Here is a 22614-nt window from a genome sequence, read left to right on the forward strand (position 1 = left end):
AAGCCTGTCAGTGAGTGTATACAGTCTGGAATGGAGCACGGCTACAATATCCCACTAAGTGAGACAAGCTCCCAACATCCCGACACGTAAAGGGGCAAGAATTCACTCAACTTGGCTCTGGTTTCAGGAACATCTGTGAAACATTTCCCCATAATTTCTCAGTAATTTCTATACTTCTGATCTACAATGGATATTCTACTATTTGTTCCCCTGTCAAAAAAGTTAGACCAGAGAAGCCAAAAGAGATTTTAATGCAAAACACTTAAGCCAATGAAAGCAAAGTCAACCATTCACTTTTATTTGGGCTTTTGCAGATAAAAAACACATCTCAAACCAACCTCAGAATCCTCCCCCAAAGTCTGTTCCTGCTTTTATCTTTTGATATTGCAAAGGCTCCAATGGGTTACTGCGTAGTGGTAGTTTTTGGCAAAAGAACTTTCTTTAGGCTGAGTAAGGCCTGGTTCTTCACAGCTTATTAAAACCATACCACGTAGTATTGTTAGCATGCTCCTAGAAAATGCCTATATATGATGTTAAGCTTTTATTCCCTTCAAGAGATAATTTAGTTTCTCATTTTTTACTTAAATACCAGTCTCTCAGAACAGAAAACTAGCCTGCAGTTAAGAAGGCCAAGACTGGTCACAGCTACCGCTGCCACCACTGCCGTCACTACTCAGCACTCTCCCCCACTCCTTTTTCAGTAGAATAGACAAGATGGGAGAGGTAGTGGTACACTCTTCTTTCTCCATTCAGGGTCTTCCATGTTGGAAACCCTGCCCTTTTCACAAGCCCACAGTGACTGCAGTGCTTCAGCGGAAAAAGCTGAAAAGTGGCTTTACCACAAAAGGTCAGAAACCCAAAGGTAGAGGTACTTTGCACTGCAGGAGGGTTTGCACTAGGAGGCCTGGCTGGGTACCACCTATTTCCCTTCCAGGTTTCCTTCTGCACAATTCAAACTCAGGAACAAAAGATTTGGGGGGTCGGGGGGAGAGGGTAGAGCTAGACAAAGCAGCAAGGGAAAACTTTTTTTTTTTTTAAAGAACGAAAGTGACAGGTCTGTATATAGCTCAAAAATGGCTTTCTCTTAAGACACTGAGAAAGCCTCATTATCGAGATCAGGCCAACGTTCACAGGGTGCCCACAGCTCAAGAGAAGGCCAGGGGCAAAGAAATCATAGCCTATCATCTGGGGGGAAGATTTTCAGGATGTCCTCTGTCAAAATGAAATCACTTTTCAACAAAAGTTTCACAGGAGAATGTCAAATGAAATGTGTAATTTCTCAATTTAACCACCTCAACCACAGCTGACCTAAATCCAGTACTGAGATACCTAGAGTTGCAGTCCAAGATTATTTTATCTTTAAAAGATAAGTGGGAAATCATTCTTTCTTTTCTTTTTTTATCCTCCCCTGAGGATATGTTTTATTGATTTTAGAGAGAGGAAGGGTGGGGGAAAGAGAGACAGAAACATTGATATAAGCTAGGAACACTGATTGGTTGTCTCCTTTATGTACCCTGACTGGGGATCAAATGTGCAACCTAAGTATGTGTCCTGACCCGGGATCAAACTCACAAGATTTTTGGTGCATAGGATGACACTCCAAGAAAATGAGCAACACAGCTAGGGCTGGACAATCATTCTTAATATGTTTTAGTAAACAATTATAAATCTGTCAGAATCATCCAAAAAAAAAATAATAATTCTAAGCTTCCCCCCAAAGTGAGAGCTTTATTTTAATTAAATGATTTCATCTGTATCACTCTGAAATTTCTGTTCAATGACAATATTTTTGAGCACCAAATACACCGTTTGGCTATGAAAGGAACAGAAAAACAACAACAGAACAAAAAAAACAAGCCTCTGCTTTAAAAAAAGTTATCATGGAAGTCGGGAGTAGGGTAGGTGGAGAAAAAAGACAATTCTAGTTTTGATACAGGAAGAACATGAGAAATTGCTATGCAAAAATCCAAAGTACTACACAGCTCAAAGTGCCACTGAGGAAAGAGAAAGCATCTTCTGATTGGGGAAGGGCAAGGGGAAGACTCTGACACGGTATCATAAAGAAACATCTGGGGACTCCCGGTTAAGATGAAGGCCTAGATAGACATACTTCACTCCCTCCCGCAGGCACAAAAAGAATTACAACTAAATCTCAAAACTAGTAACACCCAGAACTGTCAGAAAATTGAACTGTATGAAAGTCTGACAACCAAGGATTTAAAGAAGCCACATTCATCCAGACAGGCAGGAGTGTGACAGGGAATGTGGTGGTGGCAGAACAGGCATGGGCAGTCCCACATTCACATGTGGTAGGGATACCTTGGGAGCGAGTGATCTCAGCCTCAAGCCAGACTGCACAGCCCCAGGTTCCAGCACCAGAAAGATAAATCCTCATAACTCCTGGCTGTTAAACCAGTGTGGGTTGGGGTGGTGGAAGAAACTGCCAAATTTACAGGAAACTCTGCCTACAGGGCCTGCATAGTCTCAAAATGCATGCAAACCTACCCACTCTGGTATTCAACAGCTGGAAGGGCACCCGTTGCACAGGTAGTAAGTGAAGTGACTGGACACAAGGCGAATGACAGGCAAACCTCCAGAAGCCAGGCAGCAGCACAGTCCCCTCTCCGAATACTCCCCCCACAGAGCAACAAAACAGTGAAGTGGGTTGCCCCACCCTGGTGATTACCTGAGGCTCTGTGCCACATAATTTACCAGTGCCTTTTTGACAGTAAGCAACGCTACTAAGACAGGGAGTCACAGCAGCTCTACCTAATATACAGAAACAAACACAAGGAGGCTGCCAAAATGAGGGGACAAAGAAATATGGCCCAAATGAAAGAACAGAACCAAACCTCAAAAAAAGAACTAAGCAAAATGGAAATACCCAACCTATGAGATGCAGAGTTCAAAATACTGGTTATCAGGATGCTCAGAGAACTTGAGTATGGCAAAAAAAAAAAAAAAAAAAAAAAAAAGTGTGGGGGGGGATAAAGGTTATACTAAGTGAAATAAAGAATAATCCACAGGAAACCAACAGAGAAGGGAAGGAAGCTGGAATTCAAACCAATGATTTGGAACATAAGGAAGAGATAAACATTCAGCCAGAACAAAAAGAAGAAACAAGAATTTGAAAAAATGACGACAGGCTTAGGAACCTCTGGGACATCTCCAAACGTGCCAACATCCGAATCATAGGGATGCCAGAAGAAGAAGAGGAAGAGCAAAAAATTGAAAACTTATTTGAAAAAATAATGAAAGAAAACTTCCCTAATTTGGTGAAGGAAATAGACATACAAGTCCAGGAATGCACAGAGGGTTCCAAACAAGTTGGACCCAAAGAGGACCACACCAAGACACATTATAATTAAAAATCCAAAGATTAAAGATAATGACAGAATCTTAAAAGCTGCAAGAGAAAAGCAGAGAATTACCTACAGAGGAGTTCCTACAAGATTGACAGCTGATTTCTCAAAAGGAACTGCAGGCTAAAAGGGACTGGCAAGAAGTATTCAAAGTGATGAAAAGCAAGGACCTACAACCTAGATTATTCTATCCAGCAAAGCTATCATTTAGAATGGAAGAGCAGATAATGTGCTTACCAGACAAGGTAAAGCTAAAAGAGTTCATCACCACCAAGACACTATTATATGAAATGTTAAAGGGACTTATTTAAGAAAAAGATCAAAACCATGAACATTAAAAAGGCAACAAACTACCAACAACTAAGTTTAAAAAACAAACAAACAATAAACCAACCGAAGCAAACAACCAGAACAGGAACAGAATCATAGAAATGGAGATCACATGGAGGGTTATTAGCTGGGAGAGGGAAGGGGGAGAACAGAGGAAAAGATGCAGGGATTAAGAAGCATAATTGGTAGGCACAGAATAGACAGGGAGAGGTTAAGAATAGTATACGAAATGGAGAAGCCAAAGAATTTATATGCAGGACCCATGGATATGAACTACTGGCAGGGGGAGGGGGTGGGGGGAGACTGCTGGAGGGAGGGGGATATCTGGCAGAGGGGGGACAAGGGGGGAAAATTGGGACAACTGTAATAGCATAATCAATAAAAATATAATTAAAAATTAAACACAAAGGAAACGAGATGGGGAGATGAGTGACTTGAGGAAGCAGTGAATATAAGGGATTCTGTGCCCTTATTCAAATGGGGACAGTTTCAACAGGATTGAAAAGAGAGCAGAAAGAGGAAGAAGGAAAGAGAAGACAGAGATGTAAGATAGGAGAGGAACACTGCCAGAGCTGGGTCCCAGGACAATGGGAAGGTATTAAATCAAGAACATCGACCAACAGGTCAGCATAGCTCCTTGGGGAGAAGGGGAAAGGAAATGAGAGAAGATGAAAATATCCAGAAATTAGAGATAGTAAGAAAGTTGAGGAAACTCTTGGTAGGGAGTTGTGCAGTCTTTTATGGCAAAGAGATGCAGAGGGGAGTCACTTGCTGTGATCTGAGTGAGACATGAACAGCTGGACTTGAAGAGAGTACATGAGCCGTCAAGTGTACATGCATTCAACAAACTATTACTGAGGGCTTTCCATGCCCCAGAAATTGGGCATTTATGCCTGGACATAAATGAAGTTAGCAGGCATTTGATATTATAAATACTCTGAGTAAAAGAGAAACTGGTTAATTTTATCATTCTCACATCTAGAAAAAGACCAGGAGCAGTAACAGGTGATAATTACACATTCTTTGAAGCTTACGTATGTGCTAATGGATGAAATATCACTATTGCAGGGGCCCAAAATCCATTTCTAAGAAGAAAATATATGATGTTGGTTCACTTGTCTCACAAACAGATACAGTGCACCTGAGCAACAGATAAATGAGCTCTGAAGAAGCAAGTCATGGCTCCTGTTCTCCAGAAGTTCCCAATCAGATGTGATGTCCCAAAAGTCTCTGCTCTTACCACCATTTTGGCACACGGCAATGTTCGGCGCATTAACTGAACCAACCATCGCAACCTTTATGCTTCATTAAAAGAAGGCAAGACTCTGGCCATCTTAACATTTTTAACAAGATACTTTTCTGGATGCAACATAATTTTAGGGAATGGACTGGGTCAGAGAGGTCCATGGCATGGTTTTTCAATGCCATTCAACCTCAAAATGAACCCTCAAAACCACTGCAGCTTTTTAAATTATAGAGCCAATATGTCACTTCCCTGTCCCTAACCCTGCATATGTCCTTTCAACTACAGTCAGAATAAAATCTATCTTCCTTACACTGACCTTTGAGGCCCTTCATGATCTCATCCCTGTCACCTTGGGGGTGGGGGGTGGGGTGTCTGGGGGTGTGTGTGTGTATTTTTTAATGTTTAAAAAGACTTTTAAACTAGTAAAAAGCATCTGAACTCACTTTTCTGGTCCAAAGCAAGTAGGGGACAAAACCAAACCCAATTGCAAATTTATACCTATCAGGTACATGTAATCATCATCATGCACTAAATGGCACAAGAAGGAAAAGTGTTAAAAGGGGGAAAATCATGCTTTGTGCTTATGATGGCACATTTATTATTTCCCTAATTCTCTTGATGAGACAGTTTAATGACTAAAAAGAAATCAATAGCATGTATGGATATTATAAAAATATGATTAATGACATTTTGAGATTAAAGTGTCATCATCTTGATTATTAGGTAAAGAAAAGCCTATTAAATAACTTTCAAGTTGGGTAATTTACTCCATTAAAATAGGCTACAGTATTTCAAGATTTAATGTATTGTTCAAATTCATGTATGCAAACAAACTCATTAAGATTCAGGAGACTTCATTCGGAAACTCACTGCACTTAAAATTCAGGGCCCTAACAGAGGACACTGAGCTGGAATATTTTCATTGAAACATTCATCCTTTCTAAACATGTCCTTTCTATACTGATTGGGTTTTTGTTTTTATTTTCACCCAAAGAAGGAGGAATTCAAAATGCCCTCAGAGTTTGCAGCAGCTGGGAGGCTGAGTAAAAAGAACTTCCTCCTTACATTACACTGACCTTCTGGGCCCAAGGTCAAGGACTGCTGCTCTTGAACACCTCCTTACACCAGGGGAAGCCAGAGGCGATCACCTTCACTCTGGGAATAAGTTTCAAGACAAATATTTCTTTCCAGCTTTGGAAAATGCATGTGGTCCTAGACTTTAGGAACTAACTTTCTAGAAAACTGAAGCACATCCCATTATGTAACCAAAATGTTACTGAGCCTATGTGCTAGGCCCTGTGCTGAATGCCTTATGGCAATACTTCGCCTTGTTGCAGTACTTCTTTACACCGCGGCACAACAATCCTCTGTGGAAGAGGGGACTGGGATCCAGGAGGTTAAAAGACTTGGTGACATCATCCAGCTGGTAAGGAGTGGTGCCATTGTTAAACTTGAGGCACATGGCCTACTTAAAGATAACCCATCTTTTTGGGGTTTTTGTTTGTTTGTTTAAATATTTATGACTCACTTGGGACAGAAAGGCACAGTGGTTAAACACACATACTCTGGAACCGAACTGCCTGGATTCAGATCTGAGTTGATTCCACTACTTACCAGCTGTGTGACCTTGAGACGTTATTCAATACTTCTGTGCCTCAGTTATCTCATTTGGAAAATGGAAATAACAACAGAATGCACCTAAGAGGTTGTTGTGAGAATTAAAAACCACCAGTTCATAAAAAATATATTAATTCATGTAAAATGCCTAGAGCAGTACCTGGTATACAGTAAGAACTTAATAAATGTTAGCTCTTATCATTAAAATCAAGCATTGTAACAATGAAGCCCCCAAGACTTTCACTCACACATGTTCACACACAAATGCCTTTTTGTGTGTTTCCTATGTGCCAGATAGTATACAAACAATAATTCATTTCATTCTCAAGAATAAAATGAAACAAAATCCTGCAAGAGAGTTATTATCCTTCCTTTATCAATAAGGAAAATTTGTTTAAATAATTTGCCCAAGGCTCTCAAATACTAAGAAGCAGAATCAAGATTCAAATTTGAGACTTCACGTCAAAAGCCCAAGTTCTTTTATTTACACAATGTTATTCCGAGTTCTCATTTCTACTTTATCTATTTTGTCAGGGAGTCCACAGATTACCATTTAGGAGCAGAGTTTTAGGAGGGACTTCTGTGTATACCTACCTAGCAAGACATTTCCCTTTTGCTTATGAAGAAAAGGAAGCCCAGAAAGTTTACTATTGACTTGCCTAAAGTCATATATCAAATGCCTGGGTACCACACTGCCATTGTTTCCTCTCGGACACTGGTGACCTGCCTCTCGGAGGCCTCAGCCTTGCTTCTAATCTTCTAGGAGCTCAGTGAAAACAACGACCACAGTACAAATCAAGAATTCAATGGCTAAGTGAGGACTCAGGGGCTCCCATCTGAGGCAAGGTCATGAATTTTAGCAGATGGACTTTATTATATCAAATTTAGCTACTTAGGCCTTTCTGCTTTCTGGCTCGCTGCACCATTCTGGAGACCCAGGGTTAGCAAACAAATCAGGTGTTAGTCTAGTCTACGATGCACTGGGATTCTGAGAAAACTCTGCCAACCAGGGCTTTCCAAACAAAACCCAGAGCAGAAACAATTTCATTCTGGAAAAAAAAAAGTAAAGGACAGGCTAACATGAGGTTTAAATCTAATCTGCCAAAGGAAGGAAGCTCACAATTATAGCAGCTGTTCTTAGCAATGTTACAGTCTATCTAAGGCCAACAACACACAAGCTTAACAATACTACGAACCCATGTGGAAAGGCAATGCTGAGATTTCCGACATAATTAGTTTCCTTAACACAGAAAGAGTTGGACTCGTAATTAAACACTGTCCCCTCCTGCTGCACATACATTTGACTACTTCCTCTGGGACTGGGTTAGAGGTCAGGAGACAACCCAAACCCACAAGTCCACTGACCTCCCAGGGCCAACAGGCAATGTGATGCATGTTTGCAATAGCTCTTCTGGGTCCTACCCAGAAAGAGGTTGATTTCATCTTTCCACTCAACACACTTCTCAAGGGTGTGCTGGTCAGTTTACACAGTTGTCACAGACCACTGGAAGTGACCGCTACTACAGGCTAAGTGCCAATGCACTGAGTCCCAAGGAAAACTCCAGGGCCCATTTTGGAGGAGCAGGTTGTTGTGAACCTACTGCGGTCCAGAACTTAAGTACGAGGCCTCGAGTCCAGGCTCCTCTGCCTATTTACTTCATTGATGAAATCAATTACCCTCTCAGAACCTTAGCTTCCTTGTCTAGAACATGGAGATAACAATCTCTGTCCAAGAACAGGGTTATTGAGAAGTTTAAATTGTGATGTAAATGAGAGTACTTTGTAAACAGTACAGGTCCCGCTGAACAGTTAGGGGCAACTGATATTGTCTGCTAATCTCCTAATTGGTTTCTGTGTGTAAAACACCCAGTGACTGCACTCTCAGGATAAAAGTGCAGACTCCGGAGCAGGTTTAAAATCCCTCCACAATCCGCCCTCTATTACCCTTCACCTTTACCTTTCGTTGCAGGCCCCCCTTCCCTTGAGGCTTTAGTTAAATGAGATTTCTCCGAGTGCCTCCGGAGGCTGTGCTGTCTGGCAGCTGCAGGGGAGAGTCCTCCTCCTTAGGCTCTCCCACTTTTCCCAACTAACTCCTTCGGGCTCTGATTTTAGTTTAGGGGGCATTTCTCCCTAGAAGTTTTCCTTTACCTCTCCTCTGTACTTTCATAACATAAATGAAAACATTTATCCATTTGTAGACAGCTTCATCACTGTAGTAAAACTGCCTGGATACTTGTTACTCTTGCCTCTCAAAATTTTGTGGACTAATGGTGTTCACTGAACAAGTGAATTTAATGAACCTACCAAAAAAATCACTGAAGCTCCCTCCCCTAGCTTCTCCTTTTTACTGATTAAAACAACAAAAGCCAAAAAAGGAGGGGGAAAAAAAAGGCCGCGAGAGGATTAAGACTTGGCCAAAGCAAATGGTTAATCAAGGGCGGAGATGTACTTGGACCCCACATCTCTTAGTTCCGTCTGACTTTTCTCCCGCAACACGTTGACTACATCCAGATTTTATTCTATACCATCAGTGTCTTTTTCACAGCAAGAGAACGGAAAGCATATGAAGTGTAAGAAAAAAAAGAGACGAATTCAGAAAAACCAATGCTCAGGGCCAGGCTCTGTGTGACCCTGAGCAACCTCCATGCCTCTGACCCTCAGGCCCCATATCTGTCAAATGGAAATTCAGCATCAGCATATCTCGGCAGCAAAAGGCTTCCTTTTATTTTAGATTACTTTTCACCTGCTTTGCCATATTTTATATTAAGAAAATGAGATAATTTGAAAATACTTTACACATCCCATTTGAAGTAATATTTTTATAACTTTCAAGTAGTTATTTTTCTGGTGGCCTTTAGCTTTATTATTGAAACCAAGGCATTTTCAAGGACAGGGTTCGAAAACATTACTGTTTCTTCAGTGCTACAAGTTTAACTGACAAGATCAACACAGGCTGGGCTTCATGAACTAATGCTACTACTTCTTCCTTCTGTCTTCCTGTCATCAAAACTCTAGTTTCCACATGCAAAAAGAAACCTTGCCCATAACCATTAACCGATGAACAAAAGGTACAAACCATTTTTTCTTTACAGACACTACTTGATTTCATAGATTCATAGAATGCTGCAGCCAGAAGAAACTCTGAAGCCATCGAAGCCTTTACTTGCCTGCATGATGAGAAAACAGGCCTAGTCTAACATCCTTGGGAGGGACTTGTGACATGACGGATTGGAAACATGTACCCATTGTTTTTCAGAGTACTATATACTCTATTTCGCAAGAGTAAAGAGATAATCTGAATTAAAAAATGTGTTAAATCATATAATGAGATCACAACATCAATTTAAAATGTAACAGTCTTTATCAAAGTTGAAGGCTGAAGGGCCATGACAGAGACACACCTGATTATACTACATAAGCATGTTTTTCATTTTAATTATAATGGAATTTTGTGAAAGTGAAAAAAATTATTTCGACTGTCTCATGAATTTCTCACGCTTCTATAGCAACTGAAAATTTTTAAAACTATAGTAAGTCAAGAAAATAAGAAATGCACTCACTCATATTATTTTGTTTGTAGATGACACCCATATCTGCACGTCACTGTATGACACCACTGTAAGTCAGTCATGACTGAGACAAGCACCATTTTTTAATGTTCTAGTTCTAAACAATAGGAGAGCAATGCAGTCAGAGATCACTATTAATTCTCAAACTATTTTAGGTATAGCTTTCTAAACCTAATAGTTTACTCCAACTGCTATCAAAAGCAAGACTGAACAAGTAGTCAAAGAAATCAGTAGGGAAGGAGAGTAGAATGTTGCTTTCATTATTCTCTCTCCAAACCAATCTCGTCTCCCCAAATCCTGGTATGGGTGAGGTGGTAATGGAACGAGTGAAATGAGAAAGTGGTCTGGATCATTCCAAAAATAGCAGTTAATTCTCCATAAAGCATTGTTTCCTATGCCATCTCAAGATGTTATTCAGAGACCTCAAAAAGAAAAAAAGTTAAATATTCTTTATTGAAAACCATACACAGCTACTCCATCCAAATTCATGAGCAACAAACAAATTACAGTAAGATTAGTCACTGATACCTCACAAATTAATTTTTTTTTTTTGTAATGGATTCTGTGTATTTTTGCTATTAAACAAAACTTTTAACTTCCGTGGCTAAAATTTTTTTATAAGAAGGGGTTTACTGGGCAATTGCCAGTAAGGAAAAAAAAAAAAAGGACCAGGTCCTGGGGCGTGAAGTCGAAAATCAACAGCAGCAGCAAGTGAAAAAGACATGTCCACCACCCAGGAGTTGGCCGGCCTTTTTATACATACATACAGTAGGGGTAAGAATGATATATGTTGTTTTGAAGAATTTACATTAGCTATAGATAAAGAGGGTTGGAGAGGGTAAACCAGGGCTAGTTCTGGGATAGGTGCAGAGTTGGTAAGGAAGAAGCGTTTACCCCTTTTGATTGGTTATGGGTAACAGTCTGAAAAGTTCATGTGTAAGCGAGACGCAAAGGCTCCAGGGATTTGATGGTGCCTGGCTATCCTCTCTTTTAGATAATAGCCACCTGGAAGTTAACTCAAAGTTCCAGCATACATTCAGGAATGTGAACGGTCGGGTTAGCTGGCCCCCAGCTATTAACAGCCTAATCGCTCTCTCTCTCACTCTACAGCCCACTGTAATTTAATTAAGAACATCTCAGAATTTTTTTCTTGTCAGTGTATATGACATTAGAATATTTTGCAATACCTATTCCAGATAAACAAATATTGCCTAAGGTCCTAAGAAACAAACTCTTAAAATTCAGCTTTTAAATAGATCACTTATATTTCATATGAAAACCTCCTCACATATTTTAGAGATCGTCTTTCCACTTTATACATCAGGAAAATATCTATGAGTTATTAAAATAGTTATTGCCAAGTGCTTTGCCAAGACAGGCAAAATTATAATGGGATGTGGGGGAAGTCACGTCAGTTCAAGCTCTGCCAGCGGAAAGCTGTGCAATACTACACATTGCTTAACTGCTTTCTGGTTGGTATGCATCAAGATGAGGTGTTTCCAACCTAACCCAGCTTTTGCAAGGTGCTTTGAAATCCTCCAATGCCGTCATGGGACTGCAAGTAGCACTGTGATCCAGTCTATCTCAGTGATGACAAGACTAAATCTGAGGAACACTAAGGACAGGCAGGGCTTCCGCGTTTTCTCCTGGGAGCCAAGAATTAAAGCTCATGTCCAAAGGTTCAGCAACAGGTAAATACTAAAGTGCCTAATTAAATTGATGCTGAATGCTACAGGTAGGACAGCAAGAAAATACTCATCACAGCCAAGTAACAGGGCTGCTGCAGAGTCTTTCCTAATTATTTCCACCACCGTATATGGCTTCCCAAAGGAAGTCCTGAGTAACTAAGTAACAAAAAATGAAACAAAAAGCAGGCTTATTTCTTCTACAATTAGGCATCCACTTCCTTTAAGGTTCTTATTTACTGAAGTCAAAATAAGAAAAGTTCCAAAACACAAATTTAGGGACTTTCCTATGTTCATTAGGAAAAAAAAAAAAAAGGATACATCTCCATATACACTATATCCAATGATTATTTACCAATAATATTTCTAATACTTAAATTTAGACACAATGCACTGAATTGCCACCTATTCACTTTAGAAAGCAGACCGCGTATGTGTATGACACTGCCATCCACTCCCCGCCTTCACTGCCCTGGCAGACACCAGGAATCCACGACAGCCCTTGTGATTGCTGAGCTCAGATCTGACCTCAGAATTCTATACAACACAGCATGCCAGGTGGTCCCTACCAATCTGTCAGTATTGGCATTCATGCTAAAAGCCTATTTTTCATCTGGGCTTTGCATATTCCTTAACATACTACGCCAAAATATTGAAGTGGATCTTCAAAGAAAGCCACTTCCTGACAGTTTCGAGATACAGTAAAACCTGCATTTAAGCTAAAAAATGGCAATTTTTTTCCTGTAGTAAGAGCAGAGAACATAACTGCAAACACTAGTTTTACTCCAGACACTATGCTAATTCCAGTGAGATATGCAAATGATTCTATATAATAAAGGTTTATATTAATCATTTTAAAAATAGAATTTAGCTTTATTCAACACAAACACCGAGTTCCAATCCACTCACTACCCTGTCACTCAAATGAGTGCTGGGCAGAACACAGACACAAACACAGCTCCATCTGCTAATTAAAACTGGGCACAAAACTGTTAACAGGCATCTGTTGCATTGTTTGAATCTAATGGGCAGAGACAAAGCTGAAATGGCTCTCCAAAAGCAAACTCGGTGATTTCACTCATTTTCCCTTTGGTATTTATGTTAGTGTGGGTTTGGAAGCATGGTGTTAAATAGCTTATTATGGAGTCTGAAAAATAAGTGAAATAACTTGCATATTTTAAAATATCCCTTTAAAACAGATGACAGAAAGATATACAGCATTTTATACTGGGGTAAACACCATTAATGTAAAAAGAGTTCATAGTAAGCACTTTTAATATTATCACAGATATCATCTAATCACCTAAAATACTATGAAAAATAATACCTAAAATCCAAGCAATGCTTTACAACTTATACAGTGCTTTCACAATTCATCATCTAGTCATTCATTCATCCAACTGAGCGGTCATTTAATACAGGCCTTGGAGATTTAAAGGTAAATAAGACCTGGTTTCTGACATAAGGAATTCTCAGTGATCTTGAAAAATTGGTACCATATTATTACACTCTATAATAGATGAAAAAACTAAGGCCTGAGAAAGAGAACTGACTCACAAAAGGCTAGAAAACTAGAAAAAGCAGATGCCCAAACCTGAACCCAAATCTGACCCCATATCCATTGCTCTCCTTAAGGCACCATGCTATCTCCCTGACACCAAACATGAACAAGTCCACTTCACTGGCTACTTCCATGTCAGAAGCTTCACATTATGTTAGTTTCACAATATTATTGCTAACAACCTACATCTACTTCCCCAACCCCACTCCAATGTTCTTCTCATCCTGCTTTGAAAAATTCTTTCCTGCAAGATTTTTCCCAGTAGCAATTCTAACACACACAAAAGAGCTGACCCCCAGGACTGCTCGTTGCGTGTGCAGGCAGTCAGACCCAAAGTAGGACCGGCTTCCGGCGATGCCAGCAGCATCCTGGTCACCCATCCACTTCTGATTCCATGATTCTCTTCAGATTCCGTTATCAGATCCATGCAAAAACCAACTGCTACATTTTTCCTTGTCTTCAAAGACGAGACTTATTTCCCTCCAAGACAATATGCAAACCTATTTCCCTACAGCTCTTCTCCATGGTTCCAAACAATCTTGGTGCTGTTGCCAAGAGAATCTCCTCCTTGATTTGCTGCCATGCCGAACAGCTGGCCAAGCTCTTTATAAAGTACACTTACGCTTAAGACATACTGATGTCTGTACTCTAGACTCAGTTTCCTCACTCCCCTCCTTAATTTTTTGGGCAGAATTTTTCATTTGCTAGAACATGAACTGAAGATATGAATTTAACCCTTTATTATCAAGTACTAAATTCTACTTTTTCTGATAATGTTATTATTTCAATGCTATCACTCAGAAAGTCTACTGACAGCTTTGAAAGAACACAATGACATTAAAATAAGGCTTTATGTACAAAATGTTCAATCTGAAGTTGAATGTTCCATGCATATTTTTGTTTGAAAGGATGAAACGAACAAAAACAACTATGAAAATTAAAATCAACTTGCTCTACAGATCTATCTGGATTACGCTCAGCCAAATGTTGATATCATCTTGGATAAAAATGTAAACATGACAAAGTTTGTTTTTCAGTCAATAAGTCTTGTGGGGAAAAGAAAAAGCTTTGAATTGCTAACAACTAAAAACAGTTTTTAATTTTAAGCTGGGTCGGCAAACTTTTTCTATAAAGAAACAGTAAATATTTTTAAGCTTTGTGGGACACATATGGTCTCTGTTGCGTATTTTTCTCTGTTGTTTGATTTTTTTAATATCCCTTAAACTATGTAAAAACCATTCTTAGCTTGTGACTGCAAAAAGCAGGCTGCAGGCCACATTTGGCCTGTGGGCAACAGTTTGTCAACCCCTGATTTTGAGAAAAGCGAATCCAAGGGAAAAAAAAAATGCAGCTTTACAGAGCAAAACATGCAAAAGCGCTCTGGTACGACCAGGCTGTGACAATAACCAGCACAGCATTATTAATATGATTTCATTAGTTATTTTGCACATGGAAGGAGTTTTAATGACAGGATGCTCTTTGATCTCCTAACCTGAAACCACAGACGCAGAAAGGGCAAAGGCCAGCTACAGCGCGCTGAGCTATCCCTGTGTCTACCCCTATAGCAGCCTGAGTCATTACATGAGCATTTACTATTTCCCTGACCAGGACCGGCTAATCAAAGACAGAACATTTAACTTTCTCCACATAAAAGCCTATGGGCAAAATCTAATTCCTTCCTAGAAAAGGTGCTGACAAATTTATGGAGATGGTCATACTGATCAGAAATAGCAGCAACTTGATTGTGAAAAGTGACACAGGCTTGGATGTGGGGTTCACTGGGGGCTCTGCTAAATCAGCTGTGTGATCTTGACAATGTCAACTTAACCTTAGCTTTCTTATTTATAAAATTAGGACAGGAGCATAAAGTAGATAATCTCTAAGACTGCTTCTGCTGTCAAACTATGACTATACTGAAATGAAACCACTCAAGAAATAGCCTAACAGGAAGATGGTGGGGGTGGAGAGGACAGGGGAAAGACAGCAAAGGGAAGAAGCGTAGACCATCCTATTAGAGGACAGGCGCTGGTTTTCTTTTTCTGCTACCAGCACCTTATTCAGTACAGGCTATTCCAAGATGTCAACATGCCCTTGTACCAATATTAAAATGCACCCATATCCCCTAGGAAATATACTACATAGCTAACTGTATAGCTGTTCCTCGTCGTAATGTTACATTTTATAGATATTTAATTAAACATTAATTATAATTATGTAAAGGGTTTGGGGAAGTCAATCAAACTTTTCTTCAGTTCTCAAACATTAATACTTGAACTGAAAGGCGAGTCGTTCCTAGGCACTGGGCCCATAATTTCAAACAGATAAAACATCCCTACTCAATAGTTGACAAATGTTACGTGACTAATATACTGGAAGATTCCCAGTAAGTAAACTGAAAGAAAATGTACCCTTTACCACCCAAAGAACAAAAAAGGAAATGAGGGGAGCCAGGATATCCAAGAAGACAGCAGAACCTTAGAAAAGTAAGACGAAAGTATCTGTGAGACAACTGTATCTGTAATGAAAAATGACTAATGATCTCCTTCCTTTCCTGACCACAGAAGCCCTATTAAAAGTGTCTAAAGAAGGTAGACACCCTTTTTAAAAACTACTTAAAGTTTGACAAACCAAAACTGAGTCTTAAAATGTACCCTCATGAGAAGAAACAGGCATGGGGTATACATATCTCCCAAACACACATGCACACAATCTCCACGTGTGAAGAAATGGATCTTTTCTGTGACGTAGACCTTATCAAGTTTTGTCAGCAGTGCTGTTGCAGACCTTGTCAAAATCCAGTCATAATAACCCAGGAACTTACATACTTAGGTACTTCGAGAAATTACGGCTCGAGAAAGATGGATCACTAACTCTCTCCTCAACAACTGCAGATCGCCTGGGGATGGGAGGCGGGTGTTGAGGGAGTGGGATGTTGCCGCCAGACGTGTGGGCACTGCAAGTCTATGTTTGTGGTCAACGGAAAGTATGTGGAAATTTTTACTAGGATGGTATAAACACTCACCTCAGTTTCCTAACTTAATTCCAACTGCAAAGCATTAGGTTTCAGGTATATAAATTCTTCTACTGTTTGAAGACAGTGTGCTACCACTTCCTGCCGGGGCTCTGCAGCTAAATAAGAGGCATGGAAGATTTCCCCTTCCTCCCTGTCAACTGAAGATACAGCTCATAGCCTCTTTTTACCACATCCACCCCACAGAAAATACAAACACTAAGATTATTCATGAGATTCATCTCATTTAACTGTCTACCACCTATTCTAAACAGCTTCAGGACACTTTTTTTCATGGCTTAATAGCTGCAACCCTCCACTGAACTGAATTTCAATTTTAAAAAAATCCATGCAAGATCCTAATCCTTCAGAATGAAAAGTAATTTTTAAAAGCTACTATTGTCAACGGAAGTAGCCACCCTCACAGGAAATGTGGGACAAGAATTAAGGCAAAAAGGGGAAAACTAATAAAACTTAGAAACAAGCAAAGGTCATCCAAGGAGCTTAAAAGAAATAGCACCCGTGAGACTCCCTCACTTTCAAAGCAAGAGAATGCTTCTGGAGGGTCACACATAGAGCAGACTAAAGACCACCCACTCAAGCTGTCAGAAATTGTCCTTTACCAACTGGACTGCAGCATGCAAGCAACGATGTAAAAGGAGCCCTGGTTGGGTAGCTCAGTTGGTTTGAGTGTTGTCCCAATATGAAAGGGTTACAGATTCCATTCCTGGTCACGGCACATATAGGAATCAGCCAATGAATGCCCAACTGGGTGGAACAACAAATTGATGTTCTCTCTCTCTCCCCTCCTCTCTCTCTCTAAAATCAATAAATTAAAACAAACAAAGAAAAACAATGTAGAAGGGTTACTCAGGGTTTTGAAATTAGTACCAACTTCAAAATTAATGCCCTTTAGCTGCTGTAACAGCTCCAGCCAAATCTCTTAGGAATATACTTGAGACATGACATTTAAAATCTGCTTCCTCAGAAAAGAAAAAGTCCCACTCAAGAATGCCTGCCAAGAACTTGCAACTCAAACTTCCCTAAGCCCAGAGACATCCTAACACCCGAGAGGTTTCAGACCAGTCAGTCCACATGAAGGAGGCCAGAACAAATGAACGAACCACACTCTCCTAGTACTTGATTTGAAAACCACTCTATAACCAAATATTCTTTTTAAAAAGAAAATGATAAATTATCCTTAAAACATACAAATAATCAAATACACTTATTACCATAGCACGAGTTCCTTATAATAACCCCAAAAATTCATGGTGAAATAGGCCATAAGTACAATTTGAAAGGTGCTCAAGTGAGCTACTCTTAGAAGCCATAAACACCACCCAGACAACCAAAAGCAAAGATTGTTAAGGTACTTAATTAACTGCAGCTTTTTAACAAGGAAAATGAAGTTGTATATTTTCATTTAAGCTGGGAGCTTAAAACCAGCTTTGATTTCCTCTTCAGTTTATAGTAAAAGAACTTGTTCCCTACACAAAATCTTGCAGTACAAAAGTAGGAGGACAGCTCCCAGCCAAGATCAGAAAACACTCAATCAATGGAAAGTATTGTATGGTGTGATTCATTGAGCAACTAATAATTAAAATCAAAGCGAAATACACAGGAAGGCAGGCAGATTCCTCAGCTGAGAAGTTATTAAACGTTCAAGCCCAAGAATTTCATAAACTGAAAAGTGTTGCTTTGCAGGAGATGGTAGTTAAAAAGTGATATTTTCCTGACCACACCATTCCCCAAAGTCCCCAATTCTCTTAATACTGGTAACACTCACAGAACATTACTGCTCCACAGACATCATCCTATCATTAGTCACTTCTCCTCTTTCTCCAGCACTTGATCCAAAAAGGAAGGAGAGAAAATGGTAACAGTGCTCCCGGTTACTGAAGAAAGTACTGCTTTCCATTTCCTCTCCTTTTCCCATCTTCTGTGTCTTCGGTGCTCAAACTCTGTACTGTATTTCCTGCTTCCTTTTTCCGTTTTTATCTCACACCCAGCTCTCCTTCACTTTCTCCACCAAGTACCCTCATTGTATCCTCCCTCTGGTCCCCTGAACTCTTCTACCTACAGTTTTCTTCTGTCCCCTACTATGACATCTCTGTGCAGACTTCTTGTGCCCCTAGTCCCTCACTTCCTGATCACTTATTCCCCTGAATTCTCTTCCCATTGCTGGATTATCACCATTCTTGTCCCTTGTGTCCTCTGTCCCTTTACTTCACGTCCCTCGCATCCCCCCAACCCTTCATTTCCCCCTTCACATTTCCTTCCTTTTTCCTGTCTTTTAATCCATTTTACACCCACTGTGCCTTTCTCTCTCTCCGTGAGATTTCTTGTGCTCCCCCCCACACACACAGTGTCCCTCTAAGACCCTTCCCTGTCAGCCCCCAGTCCTCTCATTTCCCTTAATATCCTCAGTTCTTGTTCCTCCGGTTCCCCTTCCTCGTCCTTTGCCCCCTCGCATCTCAGCCCGCCCCTCTCCTTCATGCCTTTACCCTCTCCCACTGCCCTCGCCGTCCCGCTGTCTCCGGGGTCCTATCTCTAGGGCCCTCAAAACCTCCCCCGTCCCCTCTCCAAGGCCCCCTCGCAACCGCCCCTTATTCACTCCCCGTCGCTGGCCGCGGCCCCTCCCTCACCGATGGTGGAGATGAAGGTGGTGTTGAAGGCGTCCTCCGAAAAGCGAAAAAGGAGGCAGGTCTTGCCCACCCCCGAGTCGCCGATCAGCAGCAGCTTGAACAGATAGTCGTACGTCTTCGCCATCTTCTCGCTCCGGCCCTCTGACCGGGGAGCGAGAACAGTGGCGGAGCAAGGCGGGGAGGGGGCCGCGGACGGGGGGGCGTGCCCGCCCAGCCGCTGCTACTAGCCCCGCCCTTAGCCCCGCCCCTTCCCTTGGAGAAGGCCTGCGCGCCCCGCCCCGCGTGGCCAATCCGCGGAGGTTTTGTCATCGCTGCCCCGCGCCCCCGGGGCTTCATGGAACTTGTAGTTCCTTCGAGGAGTTTCGGGCGTGCCTGGTGGTGGCAGTAAGGACTGCCCCAGAGGATAAAAGGAGATCCCCGCCCAGAGGTGCGGGGTGATCAGGTGCACTAGGCATTTCCATCCAAACTAGGAAGGAAGACCAGGTTTCGAACTCTGCAATTCGCGCCGCGGATACTTCGCCATTTCTTTGTGTGCGGGCGCCTTCCAAATACAGGACCTTGGAATCTGAGTCCCGCAGTTCCTGCATCTCTTCCGCCAGGACCCAAAACTGAAATGCTTTCTTTCCAAATCGCTGATGTGGCGCAGCCCATAGATTATCTGCAGTGCATTATCTGGCTTCTCCAGTTCCTGTCCTGCACTACCTCAAAGCCCCCTCCAGCAGCCCCTAAGTTACAGAGCTGGAAAAAAATGATTGTCCTTCTAACTTGAACCACACTCCTGTTCTCTTCTTCAGGCCTCCAGGTCAGAGCCAAATACGATGGGTATTTTAAAGGATCTTCTATGCCAGGGATGTCCAACCCACAACATAGACTATGCAGACTGCTCCCCTGCCCCCACAGGAGGATAGATTTTAAAAAAAAAAAGGTATTGAAAATATTAAGGGTGTGCTACATGTCTGTGCTCTTTAAGAATTACAAGCATCATGTGAGGCAGGAATTATAACCATGGGACTCTAGAGACTAAGAGGGATTTCGTCTTAGCTTAGCTGCTTAACTGCACAGAGGCAGGCTCTCTGCACCTCGGTTTTTCTCGTCTGTAAAATGGGTATAAAACTAGCTGTTTCATAGGATTGTAGGGAAAGTTAAGTGAGATACCGAATGTGAAAGCACTTTGAAATTCGCAAGGCATTGTAGAAATGTTAGTGGTGGTGGCTACCTTCTTCAAACCTCTAAGGCAGTCTATCATTTAACAGATGGCAAATGAAGGGGGGGAAATTCCCAATTTAATCTTTTATTTCTTAGACTATTCCTTATTTTTGTGGAGGTACTATTGTTCAGGCCTCTTTTATGCGCAAGTAGCAGAAACCCAACCAGATCAAGCTCTCTGAAAGGAGCGTTCACTGGTTCAGGTAAAGCTGAAGGACAAGTATATAGCAAGGAGGTCTGGGACCAGAAGCTCCACCCAGCCAGGGCTCCCATTCTCTCCTCTGTTCTCCTCCCTTCTCAGTTTTAATTCTAATATGTCAAATACCAACAGATAAGACTCACAGGAACAAGAGCTCTTTAGAATCCTCAATTTTCTTTTTAAGATTTTATTTATTTATTTTTAGTGGGAGGAAGGGAGAAAGAGAGGAAGAGAAACATCAATGTGTGGTTGCCTCTTGCGTGCCTACTTCTGGGGACCTGGCCCACAACCCAAGCATGTGCTCTAGACTGGAAATTAAACCAGCAACCATTTGGTTCACAGGCCGGCACTCAGTCCACTGAACCACACCAGCCAGGGTGAGTCCTCAATAATTTTTAAGAGGATAAAGGGGTCCTGAGGCCAAAATATTTGAGAAATATTGGTCTAGGCATTTCCTTAGATCTAAAGAAACACCTTCTGGTTGGTTGGAGGAGGTTATTAAGGGAACCACTGGATTCAACCGTCAGTGGAATAATGAAAAAATTTGGATAGCTAATTGAACAAGAGAGCAGGCTTTTATAAAACACATCTTAAGTGCTTTGTGACTTCATGTACAATGACAGTGATATTACATTCTTAGTCTTGGTATGGAAGAAGATTCAGTAGGCCCCAGTATTGGCCTTTCCATTCTATGTGGAAAGAAGGTGAAAAGTATCATTAATTCACACTTTTTGATCATACATTACCCAGAGGGTTGCCGCTAATCTTATGTCTAATTCCTAGAACCCACTTGATGGAAACAAAGTTCTAAGGAGGTCAAAGTCACAGTTTTCTGCCACCTAATGAGAAGGGATTCTGCCCTTTGGCACAGGTTGAGCCTCCTTGCCCCAGCCAGTTCTTGGGCAAGTCTGTGAACTTGACATCAGCCAAGGCTGAACAAATGTGGACAGCTCAGTTCTACACCTGCATTTTTATTCTGGAAAAGAAGAAAAGAAAATCTGCAAAAGCCAGTTGGATCTTCTTTCTTTTAAAAATGTGTGCTGATTAAAGTAACTTTTAGTCGCATTCTCTTTTTGTGCTAATAAGAACATGCCGATGTGGTAAAGATGTTAAGTTCAGAAGAGAAGTTATAGTTAGGAATTTTAAAGTCCCTAAATTTCCTTAGGGGAATTTTGTTAATTGATGGGAAGTTTTTTTAATTCTGTTTTATTTTCACTTCCCCGGTTTCTCTCTACCAAGCATCTATAACATTGGGACTTTCTAGCAGGTAACTATGCACACCACTGTTGAACCACTCAAGCATTTTGAGATATTGACATTACTTCAAGAAAAATCCAATTTTTTTCTTTAAGCATTGTTATTTTTCATATTTTGTACAATAATATATTACTTAGAGATGTGATTTTGGTGGTAGTAGCAGTGTTACTGAATCAAGGCCTTTTGCTGAAAGGACTGGATGATATATTTGTAGATCTGAGAGTACTACAGGTAACATGCTGCTGGTTGCCACTTTCTTTCTCCAAGTGGCATCTGTAGATCCTTTTTAAAGGGAAATTATATCACTATTCTTTTGCCAGTTACCCAAACCCACCCTTGAAATGCTACATCATCACAGAGCACTAGGCAGACCGGAACATTCCATTTGACCCTGAAAATGTTTATTGAAGTTTTTGGATGTGGCAGCTTGACTTACAGAAATCTAGATATTCAAGAAGTGTACCCTCTGTCATGAGGATGTCTAGATTTTGTCAGGCCAGCACTCTTTCTTCCTGCTTTTGGGAAGATGCTTCTTCCCCACTGGTGATTATGAATCATGGTACTTTACTCCTCCAGCCACAGAGGTGAGCATATGACCAGGCTGGGTCCATTTGAGTTCTTCCCTGTGACTTTTCTAATGATGCTGAAAGGAAGTCTGTCTGGTGTGAGGTCTGTGTGAACTCTTGGCTTTGATCAGAACTTTAGTTCATTTTTCTTTATTCTCTTGTTGCTGCCTTTCTCAATATGCTTAGTTTGTCATCAGGCTAGCTTTCCTCATGGTAGCAGGCAGGACTGCCATGTTGCAAATTCCAAAGACATTATTCACTTCTTACAATAATTTATTCACCTTAAGGGTCAAAGACCTCCAAGAATCTACAAACATACTCCTGAAGGTCTATGTGTTCTCTAGGCAAAGTTTCTAAT

The 22614-nt window shown here is 41.0% G+C and overlaps 1 protein-coding gene across 1 annotated transcript in view; it reads right to left on the reverse strand.

Moving 5' to 3' along the window:
- Positions 1-19247, reverse strand: part of RAB8B (RAB8B, member RAS oncogene family) — a 58539-nt gene extending 39292 nt beyond the window's left edge. The window contains exon 1 of the mRNA XM_054565315.1: positions 19029-19247. Within this exon, the coding sequence (XP_054421290.1) occupies positions 19029-19152 (124 nt within the window). The 5' untranslated portion in view covers positions 19153-19247. The remainder of the gene's footprint in view (positions 1-19028) is intronic.
- Positions 19248-22614: the final 3367 nt, after the last annotated feature.

The sequence above is a fragment of the Pteronotus mesoamericanus genome, unplaced genomic scaffold (assembly GCF_021234165.1).
Source record: "Pteronotus mesoamericanus isolate MK-2021 breed Mesoamerican mustached bat unplaced genomic scaffold, CSHL_Meso_final contig_164, whole genome shotgun sequence".
NCBI lineage: Eukaryota > Metazoa > Chordata > Mammalia > Chiroptera > Mormoopidae > Pteronotus > Pteronotus mesoamericanus.